The 14,797-nt window shown below is 39.4% G+C and overlaps 2 protein-coding genes across 4 annotated transcripts in view; both read right to left on the bottom strand.

Moving 5' to 3' along the window:
* ARSB (arylsulfatase B) overlaps positions 1-7,421 on the bottom strand; it is a 65,124-nt gene extending 57,703 nt beyond the window's left edge. The window contains exons 1-3 of the mRNA XM_048055797.2: positions 7,110-7,421; positions 4,442-4,628; positions 1,853-2,043 (exon numbers count right to left, since the gene is read on the bottom strand). Coding sequence (XP_047911754.2) covers positions 1,853-2,043; positions 4,442-4,628; positions 7,110-7,373 — 642 coding nt within the window. The 5' untranslated portion in view covers positions 7,374-7,421. The remainder of the gene's footprint in view (positions 1-1,852; positions 2,044-4,441; positions 4,629-7,109) is intronic.
* A 5,269-nt stretch (positions 7,422-12,690) lies between these two features.
* DMGDH (dimethylglycine dehydrogenase) overlaps positions 12,691-14,797 on the bottom strand; it is a 105,788-nt gene continuing 103,681 nt past the window's right edge. For all 3 annotated transcript variants that reach the window (XM_066988490.1, XM_066988489.1, XM_066988491.1), the window contains 2 exons: positions 14,051-14,185; positions 12,691-13,325 (listed from right to left, as the gene is read on the bottom strand). In XM_066988490.1, coding sequence (XP_066844591.1) covers positions 13,110-13,325; positions 14,051-14,185 — 351 coding nt within the window. In that variant the 3' untranslated portion in view covers positions 12,691-13,109. The remainder of the gene's footprint in view (positions 13,326-14,050; positions 14,186-14,797) is intronic.

Here is a 14,797-nt window from a genome sequence, read left to right as displayed (position 1 = left end):
GCAGTCCTGATTAACTAACAGCTACAGAAATTTATTCAACTTCCCATTTTAGTATCTGGTAAAATTATGGACAAGATTACTCTGGGAGTTGCTGGAAAGCACTTGAAAAAAAAAATGCAGCCATTGGTCATAGCCAAAACAAATTTACAAGGGGAAAGTTCTGTTTAACTAACTTCATTTCCTTTTATGAAAAGATTACCCATCTAGGTGAACAATCGAAACCAGTAGACATGGTCTTTCTGGATTTCAGCAAAGCTTTCAACAGTTTCTCTCAGTATCCTTCTGGACAAAATATTCAGCATACGACTAGACAAGAATATAATACAACGGAAAGCAATTAGCTGATGAACCGGGCTCAAAATGTTGTAGTAAGTGGGGCTATATCAGGCTGGTGACCAGTCACTAGTAGGGTTCCTCAGGGTTACATTTTAGAGCCAGGGTTACATTTTAGAGAATTTTACATTTTCTCTTCAGTGTTTTCAAAAATGACCTGAACACAGGACTCAAATGCATACTAAGTAAGTTTGCAGATAGGTTAGGCAGAACTTTTGACTCCCATGAGGGTGGAGAGGTCTTGCACTGAGATCTTGACAAATTAGAGGGCTGGGCAATCCCCAGCCACATGAAGTTTAACAAGAGCAAGTGCTGGATGCTGCACCTGGGAAGGTGCAGCCCTGGCTATTTGCACAATCTAGGGGATAAGAGGCTGGTGAACAGCCCGGCAGAAAGGAATCTGGGGGTTCTGGCTGACAGCAACTTCAACATGAGCCAGCAGTGTGCCCTGGCAGCCAGGAGGGCCAACCTTACCTTTGGGTACATCAGGGATGGCATTGCTAGCCAGTCGAGGGAAGGGATTGTCCTGCTCTTCTCCGTGCTGGTGCAGCCTCACCTCAAGTGCTATGTGCAGTTTTGGGCACCACAGTATAAAAAGGACACAAAACTATTAGAGAGTGTCCAAAGGAGGGCTACAAAGGTGGTGAAAGGTCTAGAAGGGAAGATGTATGAGGAGCAGCTGAGGTCCCTTGGTTTGCTCAGCCCAGAGCAGAGCAGGCTGAGGGGAGGCCTCATGGCGGCCTGCAGCTCCCTCACGAGGGGAGCGGAGGGGCAGGCGCTGAGCTCTGCTCTCTGGGGACAGCGACAGGGCCCGAGGGAACGGCATGGAGCTGGGACAGGGGAGGGTCAGGCTGGGTGTTAGGGAAAGGTTCTGCACCCAGAGGGTGGTCGGGCACTGGGACAGGCTCCCCAGGACAGTCCGTGGTCATGGCACTGAGACTGCTGGAGTTCAAGAAGTGTTTGGACAACACTCTCAGACATATGGTTTGATTTTCGGGTGGTCCTGTGTGAAGCCAGGAGTTGGACTGGATGATCCTTGTGGGTCTCTTCCAATTCAGGACATTCTACAATTCTATGACTGCCTCTTCTAATCCCTAAGCACAAACTAATAAAACTTTGATAAATGACTTGGGAAAACAGCAAGTGTATCTTTTCTTCATAATACAGCTAAAGGTTTTTTGTTGTTGTTTTTTAATGAAAATTCTCCTGCTAAGCTTTTCACTGCCCTTTTAGGTGAGCAAGTTACACGCTAAATCATTTCTATAAATTCATTACTTCTATTGTTAAAAATCAAATGGAGAAGGGTAGTAGGCCAGGGTTATGCAGCCAAAACTCATCCTGACAGGGAGACAAGGCAAGTTTTATCAGTGCTACTTTTCACATTTAGCTCTGTGTACTCTGCTGAAAAGCCCACATTTACAGCCCAAACATAGATCTCTGCATTAATACGTCATTAACATTTTTATAAACATTCTTCAGTGTTAAAATTCTCAAATAAAGTAAGAGCTGCTGACTCTACCTTCTCAGTTTTATGATTGGCTATAAGATCTATAGCTCTTTCTGTAAATAAATTAGTGGAATACAGGTTTTTAAATCCAGTTGCAACTTCTTCTCCATCTCGGAAGTCCAGAGCACAGCGTGTTACATTCTTTGCTTTGATGAGCACGCAGTGATCATGAGAATAATAATCCTCACTCCCCAGAAGATAGCCTAGAACAGGAAAAGATGACAAGTAAACAGATCAACACAACATCATAGAAACAGAAGCACTTTTTTGGGGGGGGAGGCATTTTGAGCTGAGACACCCATCCAACACTTGATAATCAATAGTGACATCACTTGATAGGACTAAGTATCTCAACATTTAACACACAGACTTTTTATCGCCACTACAAATAGTAATTTCAAAGCACACGAAACAGTTTGAAAGCAGTGTAATGACACTATATAGGGATAACTTTATATCAAAGGCCTTAGTATTAAACTAATACACTGATAGCAAAGGAATGACCTATTCCTGTACTATTATAATTTTTATCTGGTTTGATTTTGTATACTTGCTTTTTCCACATAAGACTTTTCTCTCTGTTAGAAAGCTTGGAATTTGTTTTGTTAGGAATTGCTTGCGTGTGTGTCTGTTGTTTTTAACATTTATGAAAATGCATCCAAGTATGAAGTATTTCGTTTTTTTTTAGCTGTAAAGTAATTTCTGATCCTCTGCTGACCCCAACTGGTGAAAAGAAGATACTACTATTTAAAGATACCCAAAAGAAACAGACTATGTATAAACTCTAGACGTATAAATTTTCTCCTATCAAGGGCTACCCTGTTAAGCATTGAGTGCTGTTGTTTTTTATTGATCAGAAACAAAACTCTTCGAAATCAATTGAATCTCAGTAATTATTACATCTAAAATTAAATTTCAGATTTATCTTCTAGTACCCTGAAAAAAAAAAATCAACCAAATCTGGAAAAAAAAATCTGAAGTTCTGCAAAATCAAATTAAAACTGAGACCAACAATTCAAAATTGAGGAACTTTACTTGAACTTTTATACAGCAACTTCACGTATTATTACTCAAAAAAAAAAAAAAAAAAAAGCTTGCTAAAAATCAAATGAATGTCCCTAACTGCAATCAACTCCTACTGGAACTATATGAACATAATAGGATATTAAACTACCACATCCATTGAAAAATAATTTCCTTGGTGTCATGCTGGGCACCCAATGACTATGCCTAGAGCCAGCCTTAGTCCTGGTATTAAAAGCCTGCTCTTTCGCAGGAGCATAAGCCTATATAGACATCTATGCCATCAAGAATAAGACAAGCTCCTGTGAAGGGATGGAAGCAGACAACCAACAGGGGAAGAGGCATATAGATTCAAACAGTGGTCCATCATGTTATGATCCGTATTTACTACCTTAATTCAGTTGTAAAACCATATCCCAAGCTCTCTGAAGAGTCAAAAGAGACAATCTAAGGGAATAGTCCTTTCCACCTAGAATTTGAATCACCAGTATCTATAAGGGAACATAGCACAAACAGGCTCTTTATTTAGGTACCTAACATTACACAAGAGGAGTGTGGGCCTCAGCAAGCATAGCTGAAGTTTCTGTATCTCAGGTTCCCTATTGTAGAACTGGGCAGCATTACTGTCAACAGCTTACAGAGTTATTTTGAAGACAATCTGTTTTGAAACCCTCCATTCAATGAAAGTATCTTAAAACAAACCAAGTCAAAGTTAACAACTTTGTATTCAGTATCAAATGGTATGAGGTGTATTACTGATAACCTGATTCACATAATGGGGAAATAAATATTATAATATAATTATATTAAAATAAATATTACAGTGGGGAATTAAATATTATTGTGGGCAAATATTCTCATTCACATGGGATACTTGCACAAAGCTATTAAACATCCAATCAATACTTGGACAGGAGCTTTTGTGAGAGGAAAAATATGTGATATGTAGTTGCAAGTTGCTTTGTAATACATACACACAGACAATCTAATTCTGGCATTATTTTTTTTTTTTTTCAATCTAAGTGCTTGATTTCACAGCTTGTGCGTTCCTATAACACCTACATCTTGTACGCTGTTTTTATAAAGGCTCTCACACCACCTTCCTTTCCAGAAGAAGTGGAAAACCACTGATATTCTATTTACAAAGCATGAAGACACTATGGTGCGATGTTTATTTCTTTCTCTTTTAAATATATCAGCTTATTAGCAGTTTAATATTATTTGCAGAGCATGCGAGGTCTACTATCTGATCTAAAAAGTAGTTTAGAGACACTTTTAAAACAAAACTAATCACTATACCTTAAATCTTCTAACCATCATAGAATGAAATTAAATGCAGATATTTAAAGAGAAATACTTTCTCTGGAGGCACTCAATAATCACAGTATTTCCTTCAATAAATCATAAGGTTTTGGCATGCATTTAAGGCACTAACTGATTTTTAACAGTTATGCATTGGAAATATGCATGCTCAAAAACTACTTATGCACTCACAGTATATCTGCTCTTCTTGGAAGAATCAAGCAGTTTTCTCATCATTTTTAACACTACATTGCCCATGTTAAATTTAACCATTACCAAAGTAAGTATCAAATCCTCTGCGTGTTGGAAGGCATTCTTTCCTGTACATCCCTAAATGCCACTTCCCCACCATGTGAGTAACGTATCCTGCATCTTTAAGTAGCTCTGGTAGGAGTTTCTCATCTAGTGGTAGACAGCTGGGCTGGCACGGCCAGATTATTTGGTGTTGTAAACCTGTATGGATCTAGTGGGGAAAAGAAAGGAAGAGGTATTAGTTTCAATGCAGTAACACATAAGCAGGTCCAAAAAGAAACAATATTACACAGCAGGGTAGCATTAGGTTCAGGGCCTGCTGGTTTCACTAAAGTAGCACCACCGAAGTTCAGAAAGCCAAAGATGGAGGTCGGGGCTGTATGGAGGAAGACCATGAAATAGTACTGCCAGTGTTAACAAGAGGATCTTCCCAGGCATAATTCAAGTGCAATATAAATAAATAAATAAATAAATAAATAATCAAGCCTTTTGTATTTTCATCTGAAAGCCTAACATGTAACAACTACCATTACAGTCTTCCTGAATGCAAAAATTTAAATAGAATGCAGATGGACAAAAATGTGCAATGCAGTTACAGCTACAGAGCTTTTGCCTTTATCAGAGAACAATTACTGGAGGAAAAGGTGGCAAAGGCTAGGAAAGCTATTTTTGCAGTACTGCTCCAAATGGGTATTACATAAACATAGGTATGCATTTATTTACATCCTCAAAGTGAGTGTTGAGCACTTTTACAAATAAAATAAAAGAAAAATTGGATATTGGAAATAAGGGAAGTTTTAGACACTGACTAGATCTGACCTCTGACTGTTTCACCCAGGTTTCTAATCTTAACAAGTGGTGAACTTTGTATGTCTTCACAAAAGTATGACTGGTAATAACAGTCTGAGTCGTATATTTTGCTTGATGCAAGAAACCTCTTCAGTTACTATGTACTACAAGCTGACTTTTGTCAACTCCCATATCTCCTACTAAAAAAACCACCACAGACAAACAAAAAAAAGTCCCACCACCCTAAACCTAGGAGGGAAAACACACACATACCAGTTTAAACATCTTGTTTGTTTACTAAGTATTTCTAGTAATCTGCCTCTGTCGAAGCACACAATCTCCAACACCTCCCTAGACAGCAAGACATCAGATTCCATAATGCCACTAAGCACTTCAGTGTAGCAAGCTAAATGACTAATTTGAAATCATCATGGTAGCAACCATTTGAACTCACTTTTAAACCAAGTAAGCCCTGACTTAAAGTGCATGGATAAGTAGACTAGACTAGTAGACTAGTACACAGTGGTGGGTGTACTAGTTGCTAATTTTCTTTGAAAATGGAGCTGGATTTTTTTTTTTTTAATGCAGCATTAGAAAAGTATTATTAATATAGTGAAAGATACAAGCTAGGAAAGCATTGCAATTTCTTCCACAGTCACTAGGGAGGAAAAAAAAAAAAAGGAAAATAGTAAAACAAATCTACAACTTTCAAAAACCAACAGCTTTGCTCTTTTTTCCTCATTGACTGTAGGATGACTATCAGAATTCCAGCTCCAGATGTAGGATACATTCTTAAATCTTTGAGTAATTCTTCATCATGTTCACCATATCATTGTATAAAACAAAACCCCACACACTTGTTACATAGTTTTTTCCTGAACAGAATGTCTGCTCAATTTTATAGAAAATTTTCTTCAATTTTCTAATATTATTTTACTCATTTTTACTAAGGTCAACATGACATTGAATTATCAAGTCAGATGCATATGATGAACTCAAATCAAGACTGAACCATGAGCATTTCTAATTTCCACTCTAAGATCAGATGCTGCGAAGTCCAGTTGACACTGACCTATTTCTAGACAAGCAAGTTAACAGTATGAGCTGCATTCTAGAATAGGTCAATATAAAGAAATAGTGTAAGTAATTTAAAAAAAAAAAAAGTACTGGTAGAAAAACTACATCCTTCTATTCCTTATTGGCTCTTCAAGTTTGGGAACAGAGCAAAAGGTAAGTCCCCCCTAGACCAATCGCTCTGCTACACCAAGAGGTAGCACCCACTAACATGTAATTTCATTCTGAGCACTTTCTTTGATAAATACAGTTGCAGAACGTTTTGAGAGAAAGGGGAAGTTTCTGACACACATTTAGTTCTTTGCGAGTTCCTCCATTTTTTTCCCCCCGTTTTTGCCAAAGCTGCAATGAAAGTGAAAGGAAAAAAAAAAAAAAAAGTATAGCAAAATTATGAAGTTCAATTCTTAAACCTGTGGGAGGAAAAAAAAAAAGGGGGGGGGGGGTGGGTGGGGTGGGGAATCATGCGCATGAGGAGGAAGCTGGGTAGCCAGGCTGAGGATCAGCCTGTGGGCACTGTCATGGGAGCGTGGGGCACCATGTGAAGGAAGATGTACAGGTGAAGGATGCATTTAAACACTGCACGGGAAAAATAAATAGCACAAACTGAGCACGCAGTGCTGCCTCTGGCTGGATCTTGCGTGTGCCCACCCAGCTCAGAAGCACCTAAGAGAAGGGGACCGCGCTAGGGCTGTTTGTCCCGGCGCCCTGCCGCGCCTTTTAACCCGGCACCTTGCACTACCCCGCCCCTGTATTTCCCAGCTCGCAGCCCGCAGCTCAGCGGGACGCGGACGGGTTTATCTCCACAGAGCGGGGCACAGCCCGTCCCTACCTGGTAGCGGCCGCTGAGCAGCTGGCTGCGGGAGGGCGTGCAGAGCGGCTGCGTGTAGTACCGCTCCAGCCGCACGCCGCCCGCACCCAGCGCGTCCAGCCGCGGCGTCCGGATGGCCGAGCCGTGCCAGCCCACGTCGCCCCAGCCCAGGTCGTCGGCCAGCACCAGCACCAGGTGCGGGGCCGAAGGCCGAGCCGCCGCCGCCAGGCGCAGGGCGCACCACAGCAGGCAGAGCCGCGGCGGGACGCCCGCCCGCCCCGCCATCCCCCCGCCGGCCGCCGGAGCAGGAACTGGGCCGCCGAGGGAGCCGCGGCGCCGCCCCGGGGCCGGGCTGAGGCGAGGGGAGCGCCGCGGCCTGGCGCAGGCCCGCCCCCGGCCTCCCTCCCTGCCTCGTGTGCGGGCCTGAGGGAGAAGTCGTGGTGGGGTGCCCGCTGCCGGCAAGTGCCGAGTTAGCTTTAGGTTGGTTCGTTTGTCAGGGGAGGTTAAAAAACAGGGTGTGCGCTTGTGGTCTGTGTCAGCTGAGTAACCATCTCAGCGATGTTGCCTTCCGATTTCATCTTCCTGTAATTCCCACGATAAACATCCGTTTTAAACCGTGGAGGCTTTCCCAGGTGGAACCATGGGTCTGCCTGCAAGCCCGCATTGCAGCGTTCGCTAGGAGAGTACGGGGTGTATGCTGGTGCAAAGAACGGGACCGTTACTTCTCCCTGCCTACGTGAGGCTGTTGCAGCTCGTCCAGTGCTACCCACAGAGGTTATGCAGTGCTTTAAACAAGGTGCGGCAGCCGCCAACGCAGCCATGGCCTCGCTGCTTGCCAAACGGTGCCACAGACCTGGAAAGACAAGCTGCCACCGTCACTGGAGAGGCAGCTGAGGTGTGTGAGATGGCAAATATTCCTGTAGGAGAAAGTGCATGGCCTCTGCCACCGTTAGCTACTACCCTCCCTCCCCTGCCCGCTCCTTCTGCAAAGCCATGAGTGACACAGTGCTATTTTCTCCTAATTTTGGTCATGTGGTTGAGAAGTCTAGATCCACCTCCGGCTGTAAAATGTTGTTTATGACTGTTAGAGTGTAGGAAGGAAGTGAAGAAACCAAGAGGCAGAAAGAACAGCTATGTCAACAGGGCTGTTTCTTCAAACCTTGTAATGTTCTAAAGCAACACTGTAGACAACTGCTAACCTACTTAAAAGCCTTGGTGTAAAAGCTAAGACTCTGGATGGACAGAACTGTCAGCTCTGATCAATTTTGTTCATCCATGGAATACATAAATATTTCAGTGTCCAGTTAAAAATCAAATAAACGCATCTTTGATACTTAGCTGGAATGGTACATACATGTCATCCCAACTTCACAGAGCAATTTGGTAACAGGTGAAAGAAAAATACACACCAAAAATACTATTTATCAGTGGAAAAAAAAAAAAGTATCAAGTACTGTTGCTTATTTTCTTTCTGATTGACTGGTCTCTGTAGAAAGTAGGTTCTCGCTCCTCTGAATTAAATATAGTGGATAAGCCTATGAAGTTACCAGATATTCTATAAACCCCAAAGGATTCCCTGCTGGTTTGAAAACAGTAACAAAGATGACTGATGACACTTTCTTTTTTTCTACAGTAATTAGTAACACATTCATTCATATTCCCTCGAGGAGTCAGTTTAACCTTAAATTTTCATCTCTGAAGCAGTATCGATTATTAGTGGTCCTGATACCTTTCTAAAAAGATATTACTTGCTCTCTACCCCACTTCCAGGTCTTTCTCCAGACCTGGTCTTTCTCCAGGTCTTTCTCCAGGTAGAAGAAATGGGTTGTGCCACAGAGGCATTTCCAAATCAAATGACAGAAAGAGATTGGAACTGAAACTGCATACACAGGAGAGGAAAATCCATAATGAAAAGAAAGCAGGAAAACAGATGAGGAAAGCGTTGATAAGAAGGTGTATCTGGCAGGTAATGCAAAGTGCCAAGGAAATCCAGGCAAAAAGGAATTTTATATGATGTAAAAGAAAGAGAAAGAAAACAGAATTTAGAGGGAAGAGATGCATTAAAAGAAAAATCTAATTTCATTGTTAATTTTTTCTCTCATAAAGAACAATGAAGAATGAATGGGTACTATTAAGTCAAGTTACCACTGGTTCCCTTATACCAAGATCTCTAAGTTCTTTTTCTTTACATACAAACAATTATTATTGCTGTCTTTTTGTAATTTTATTCTGCATATTATACCTTGTTTATTTTCTCCCTGAGTCAATTTCTGGGACTGAGCACTGATGTGTTTAAGGTTCTGGGAGGGGACTGTTCCTGCATGCTTTTGTTCACCCCAGTTTTAGGAGTTGGATGAAAATTAATAAAATTAAACAAATAAGATAACCAAATTTCTTTCTTTATTGCTAAGGAGGCAAGTGAGCCCCTAGTTAAAATAGGACACTGCTACAAGAAGTAACAAGATTTTCCTAACATCTTTTTTCCCTGAAGAAAATTCCAAGATTACTGACAAGCTGATATGTGACTATGAGTTATATTTTCTTTGTTGAGATGTGATTCATACTGTTCATAAGGCTGGAATATTCTGACTTACCTTGTTTTTAGTTCAGATCCCATCACTATTCACAGTCGTCTCACAGAATTGTATATTTTGCTAACTTCCATGTCCTCATTCTAAGTAAAACTCCATTCAAATTTTAGCAAATTCTCATGGAAACAACTCTTGTTCATTCAGAGCAATTACTTTTAAAATCTGCAGCGCTGGTAAAAATAGAAATGTTGGATGCACATTTTGCTATAAAATTCATAATAACTTATTTACATCATATGTTTTAAAATGTAAGATGGTGTTCAAGCGCAGCTGAACTCATATCCCCTTATAGAGGGGTGTCAAAAATTTTTGCTGTTTGTCCTGCTCAACCAGAATGGGCTAACCTGATTGCCTGAGCTGCCAGAGTTAAAACATTATGTCAGACCATCTAAAACATACACAGCAGATACTGTAGCAGTCACAGTCTGGATATTGCTGCTGTCTTCTTTTTTCTTGTATTTTTCTTATTACTATTTGAGGGATATAGATTCCCAAACAGAAAATATTTTATATCAGAGTATTCTCTTGAATCAAAAGAATAAACCGTGAAAATGGCTGGTGTTCAGTCCCCTCTGTTTCAGTCAACCTTTTCTGAACTTGGGTTTTAAAAATTTCAATTTTGAGTTCTATGATTAATGCAATCATTAAAGTGACAGAACGATGGCCTCCGTGTTGCTTTATCATTCCACACAGAATATGAACATGGCACAATGTGGAAACCTGGACCAAAGGTTCAAGTGATAGCAGTAACATTTACTCTTGGGTACTCTGAGGCTGGGAGGAGAATAAAGGACAATGACATAGAACATGTCTGAGAAACCTGCATTCTGAGATGTCCTAATCTGTCCACGCACAGAAATTTGAGTATTTCACAAGATTTCCTAGATGATCAACTGTCATTTTTTCACCTCATTACAAACTTCTCTGTTAATGTGGGTGACTTGAGAGACTCAAAAGATATCTCTGCCAGCCTTTCCACCCTGGTATTTCAGCTTGACTGGCTGGAAGTCCTCTTAACACATGGATGTACTACTTAAACAGTCTTGTCTTATTCACTTTCCCTTGCTGTATGTCGACATCAGAAGTTTATGCAACACCATATCACGACATCCAATGAAAGGAAGCAGTAACAGGAAAACACAAAAGCCATCGAGCACCCTCATCCATGTCTTCATTTTTTTTTTTTTCTTTTTTTTTTCTTCATTTTTTGACTATGAAAGATTGACTTTTATGTGTGGTGGTCTCCATGGGCATGATTTGTAAAGCTTATTCCCCTTACAATTTAGCCATGCTGCGATGTGCTGCAGTGATAAACTATCCTAATAAATAACTAGTAAGCTGGTTTGGGTATCAGACTGTAAAAAAGCAGCAGGGTAAACTAGGAAGCACAGTCAGAGATATAGCTGTGTTACAATAGCTGCAATGCTTTTAATACTTAACCATGTCTGCTTAAAACTGGTTAAATTATCTCTACTCCTGAATGCACTGTTAACTAGAAAGCACAGCCATTTTTAAGAGAGAAAAGAGTGCATCAATCTCTCAGATAATCCTTTTGTGAAGAACATGGAGTTGTTTTGGCCTTACAAGTTGGCAGCAGTAAAGGAACTTTTTGTGTTGCCTTGTCCCAGAAACAGCAGTCCACAGTTTTTGTCTGCTTCCCTAAAACTTGCAGCTAACTGAACCTTAACTGGCTAGGGCTCAAGCTGGGTGAGACCCAGGTGACAAAAGCTGTCATTGAGCAGCCCACAAGGGAATCAGTGTTTGGGCCTCCTCTCTAGATCCTTTATTCTCATAGTTACATAACTGAGTCTAACTTCATGTCTGGGTTGTGGAAGGCATAACTTAAACAGTGTTTTGGCATAGCAAAACTAATTAGGAACATCTATGTGAGAACCTGTGTTCTGATAGCTGTTATCGTACACTCCCAGGTATCAAGTCTAGTGAATTTGCATATTCTTGGGAAATAGAGAAATTCAAAGTTATGTTCCTAAGAATTGCTCTCCTACACCATATTCTAAGTAAAATAGTATCACATTGTGCTGTATTTTAGGATCCTTAAATGATCACAGATACGTAGTAACCAAATGCCTCATTAAGAATAATATCACCTTTAGAAAAAGTAACACCTCTGATTGGTTCAGCAAAGAAGAATTAAACCACTTAGGAAAGCAAAACAGAGAATAATTTCTGAATGGGATTTTCACTCAAGATAGTACTACAAGCAAACCTGCCAAATCTTGTGTTTGATTTTGACCTTCTTTGTAAAAGAGAATCAGAGCAGCACAATGTAATGTTAGCTTGCACTAAGACTTTAGCTAGAGTCAGTGTTCATTATTCAAACTGTGTTTCTCCTGATATATTCTATTTATACTTCTTTTCTAAAGATTTAGATGCACAACTTATTTGGAAAAAACAGTACATTTTGCACATTGTTTCTATTCTTATAAAAACTTTTCTAAAAAGTTTAATCTATAGCATAAAGGTGAGTGTTACTCTTTGTAAGTCAGAAATTGTCGTATTGTGATTCAAAAGAATTGTTGAACATATTATGGAATTCAGAAGTGTGTTTTAATATTCCAGTGTGTTTCCATTGTTTAGTTTATTCCAATCATGCTTTTATGGGCTATCAAGTATTTAACACTGAAAAAAGCTCCTCTGCTGTGGATTTAATTGAATTTTTCCATTGTTAATATTTTTGTCTGAAAACATATGGTTCTAACTACTGTTCCATCTATAATTAACAGGAAAAGGAGGAACAGAAGTTCTTCAGTGTCACTGTTAAGTCTTCAGATTTAGACCAGTAAATCCATGAGACAGTACTTTAAATTCTTTTCAAACACTGAGCAATAACATCTTTTGTGTTGTAGAATATTACATATAATCTACCAGCTAATCTGTATAAAATAATGAAGAACAGACTTCTTGCAGCTGTTTCATTAGAAAGCACTAGATTTTGATCTGCAAGGATTTCCACTAGGACGATATACTGAGAAAATAAAATAGCAGTTCAGTTTGCCTTTAATATTGCCTTTATTATTTTTTAATGATGTATTGGATATATTTCAATTCTTTAGGGAGCATTTGCTATTGGCCAATACCAAGAACAGCTTTCTCCCCTACATTGATTTAGATCTGCCAGTCTGTGAGCAAGCTGAATCAAGGATCTTAACTCACTCCCAGCCACTTTTTGCTCACAAGTGTTACTGAGAAGGGTCAGCATATACTGGTTCATTAACTGTGCTCAAATCTCTGATGTGAACAACCCATACAAGGAAGCAAGGGGGCAACACAATCAAATTTCTCACTCATGAATGGAAATGAGGATCTTGTGTTCAGCAATTAATGAACCTGAGTAATTTGATTCTCTTAATTTCATGCATATAAATGGAACTATCTCCTACTGCAAAATTTCCTGTATCATCATCTGTGTTTATATTTTGGGACTTTCACCCTTTCTCTGAAGGCGCATTCTTGTTGGTTCAGTCAGCACCAGTGGCTCTTGTATAATAGTTGCTGAGTAATTTTTCCCTAAAAGTTCAACTTCCAATTTCTGTCCAACTTTGCTGAGTTCTATGGGAACATATGCAAAAGCCAGACTTCGCTGGGCACTGTAACTGAAACTTCCAGATGTGGTGTTGCCAATAACCTGGAAGGAAAAAATAAAAAAAAAAAAAAAAGAAAGAAAAAAAATGTTTAATGCTTATTTTTGACATGCGTGAACTTTTTTTTTATCTTTGTTTTTGTTTTTCAAAAAGCTATACACCTCAGATACTAATTTTGGATTATACACAACACATATCAAGTAAGTTTCAAGTGCATCATGCAGTTCATGACGTTCTCAGTGGGTGGCTTCAACTTAAACTGGACAGGTTTTGCTCCCTGAAAAAACAGTCTATTCCTATTGTATTCAGTTAAGTTTTAACTGAGAACAAAACCTGTACATATATACACATACACACAAAATGTCATATATATACATAAATTATATACAGTAATTTAACTACTAATAAGTGTTTCAACATGTAGTATGAGCTGAAGTGCAGAGGCCTAAACTTCACTGCATTTTTGTTTTGTTGTTCTTCCAAGCAAATTACAGAAGTTGTTAGGACAATGGTGAACTTGCAAGGTGACTTAATGGATGACATAATACTTTAGTCTAACTCCAGTTTCTACACTGGTATTCCACATTTTCACTACAGAAATTTACTGTTAGTCTTTGCTTCCTGCTTGACATTTGGAAAATGGTATCATACCTTCAAAGTGTTTTGTGCCAGTAAAAGAAAAATACTATATTCACACTTGAAACACAAAGTTAGATTCTGTTCATGGGGAATTAACTTTAGTTTCTTGTAACATGATCATACTCCTTACCTTGCCATTATGCCACACACTTTCATTTCCCTCTGGATCAACATCATCTGTTTGCAGGGTGAGATATACCAGTCGTCGTTTGAGCCCCTTTTCTTTAATCTGCTTCAGTGTTTGCTTCCCTATAAAGTCTGCTGGCTGAAAAAATAGCAGATAATAATGATATTTAGGTTAGTCAGGTTACGCAAAAAGGTTAGAGAGAAAATTATTTGTTTGTGCTCATTTGTTTTCCTAGTATTTAAGTATTCTGTATGAAATGCAGGTTAAATAAAAGTTTTGATGTATCTTGTATCTTGATACTTTATACTGATATATTTATTGTATCTTGGTAATTTTATTCAGTATATTAGTTTTTCTAGAGCTTAGTCTTTTCAATATTCATAACTTCAAATGCAGTAGGAACACATATGTAGCAAGATGTGTGCCCAGTTAAAGTTGTGAGCCAGAAGACTTACAAAGAGTTTCATTTCAGTTTCTATTAAAAAAATGGGATTCCAGTACCAATATCCTATAGCCTTGGCTTCCCTCTGTGGACTTTCATCCTTTTCAATGCTATGAGCAACCACAGCAGTAACTTGGTACTAGTTTGCTTTGGTGTCTCAATGTCAGGGTGCAGAGCTGGCAGCTTTCTCCATGTTCTTGTTTTAAGCTATGTTTTTTTTCCCCATAGGCACCTTTTTATGGGATAATAAAGAACATTAGGTACAGAATAATACTGTCATTTGGAGTTCCCTTTTCCATCTTGCCTAA

Source organism: Anser cygnoides, chromosome Z (assembly GCF_040182565.1).
Source record: "Anser cygnoides isolate HZ-2024a breed goose chromosome Z, Taihu_goose_T2T_genome, whole genome shotgun sequence".
NCBI lineage: Eukaryota > Metazoa > Chordata > Aves > Anseriformes > Anatidae > Anser > Anser cygnoides.
This window is presented reverse-complemented; position numbering and strand designations above follow the sequence as displayed.